The sequence below is a fragment of the Mandrillus leucophaeus genome, unplaced genomic scaffold, assembly GCF_000951045.1.
Source record: "Mandrillus leucophaeus isolate KB7577 unplaced genomic scaffold, Mleu.le_1.0 Scaffold172, whole genome shotgun sequence".
Classification (NCBI taxonomy): Eukaryota; Metazoa; Chordata; class Mammalia; order Primates; family Cercopithecidae; genus Mandrillus; species Mandrillus leucophaeus.
The window spans coordinates 5,310,144-5,311,508 of NW_012101721.1; the positions used below are offsets into that span (position 1 = coordinate 5,310,144).

The 1,365-nt window shown below is 64.5% G+C and overlaps 1 protein-coding gene across 7 annotated transcripts in view; it reads right to left on the minus strand.

Moving 5' to 3' along the window:
• The window catches only part of CADM1 (cell adhesion molecule 1), a 340,206-nt gene extending 339,247 nt beyond the window's left edge, over window positions 1-959 (minus strand). For all 7 annotated transcript variants that reach the window (XM_011977058.1, XM_011977057.1, XM_011977052.1 and 4 more), the window contains exon 1: window positions 698-959. In XM_011977058.1, the coding sequence (XP_011832448.1) occupies window positions 698-830 (133 nt within the window). In that variant the 5' untranslated portion in view covers window positions 831-959. The remainder of the gene's footprint in view (window positions 1-697) is intronic.
• Between the last annotated feature and the right edge of the window lie 406 nt (window positions 960-1,365).

Genomic DNA, 1,365 nt, shown 5'->3' on the forward strand with positions numbered 1-1,365 from the left:
CCGGGCCGGGGAACTTTCCCCGCCTGGAGCCAGGCCAAAAAGACCCGCAGCGGAGCCGAGGGGGCGGAGGGCTGCGATCCGCCGGAGGGAAACACGAGAGGCGTGCAATTTGGGGACAGGGGAGAAAGGCAGAGCGCGTGGGGGGAAGGGGCAAGGGAGATCAGAGAAGTCTGGGGATGTCCTGGGGACCGGGGAGAAATCACGCCGCCGGCTGCTGGGAGTCAGCCACCGGGAGGCTTTGGGGATGGAGAACTGGGGGGGGCCCTCTGGAGAGGTGGGGGCGAATGGGCAGCCCTGGGAGGTGGGAGGACCTGCAAGTTACGGGGACAACGGCGAGTTTAGGAGGGTCCGGAAGGGTTGAGGTTGTCTGCGATTCATCCCCTTCCCCCATGCTTTACAGCCCCCGGGCCCCCCATTCTCACTCCACGCTGCACCCCGCGCAAAGCCGGGTAGGGAAGGTGTGGGTGCAGCCATCCCTGGGGACTCTCATTCACACTCAGCCGGGCAGGGTAGAAGGGGCTCACAGATTCCCCTCAGCCCCTTCCCTCTCAGCCCTGAGTTTCCTCTCTACACTCCCTCCGCTTCGGATTTAGGAAGTGGGGGGAGGTTGTCATGGAAACGTTTCCCCCCTCTGTGGCTACGGCTACTGGGGTGCCTTGGGAGATTCAGGGGCCAACCGGCCGGTGCCCACACCTACCTGTGGGGATCAGTGCCGCGGCAGAGAAGAGCAACAGCAGAAGCCGGAGCCGGAGCCCGGGAGGCGCCGCCGCCGCCGCCACCGCCGCTGCCGCCGCACACTGGGATCCGCTCGGCAGCACTGCACTCGCCATGTCGGGCACCTGCCTCAGACTGGCGGCGTTGGCTGCCTCCGGAGCCCGAGCGGACAGCTAATGATATGCTAATGACATGCGCTGGAGGCGGAGTCCGGGTATACCAATCACAGCACCGCGAGCCCAACCCGGCTCTCGGAGGGCCTCGCCCCCTCCCCCACCCCGCCCCCTGGCGCTGGCGTTCGGCGGCGCGCCCGCGCCACCTAGGGGCGGGGCCAAGGGGAGGGGCGTATGCAAATATGTTTATGTTAAAATTCGGTTTTGCTTTCCCCGGATCGAGGAAAAAGTGTTCTCCCGGGCGCCTGGCGTGCGAGGACTCGGGCTCCAGGGGGCGGGTCTAGCTTCTTGTACACCTTTATTAGGAGTGTTTATAGCAATCGCTGTATCAGACCGACGACTGGAGAATCTCCCTTAGAGGGTCCTCTGTCCCGCACACCGAGTGCATCTGGCCTGCGAACCAGACGTTGCAAATTTCCGTCACTCACCTTGCACCGAAGGAATAGATCTTTGGGAACGGGGGCTGTGCGGGAGTGGA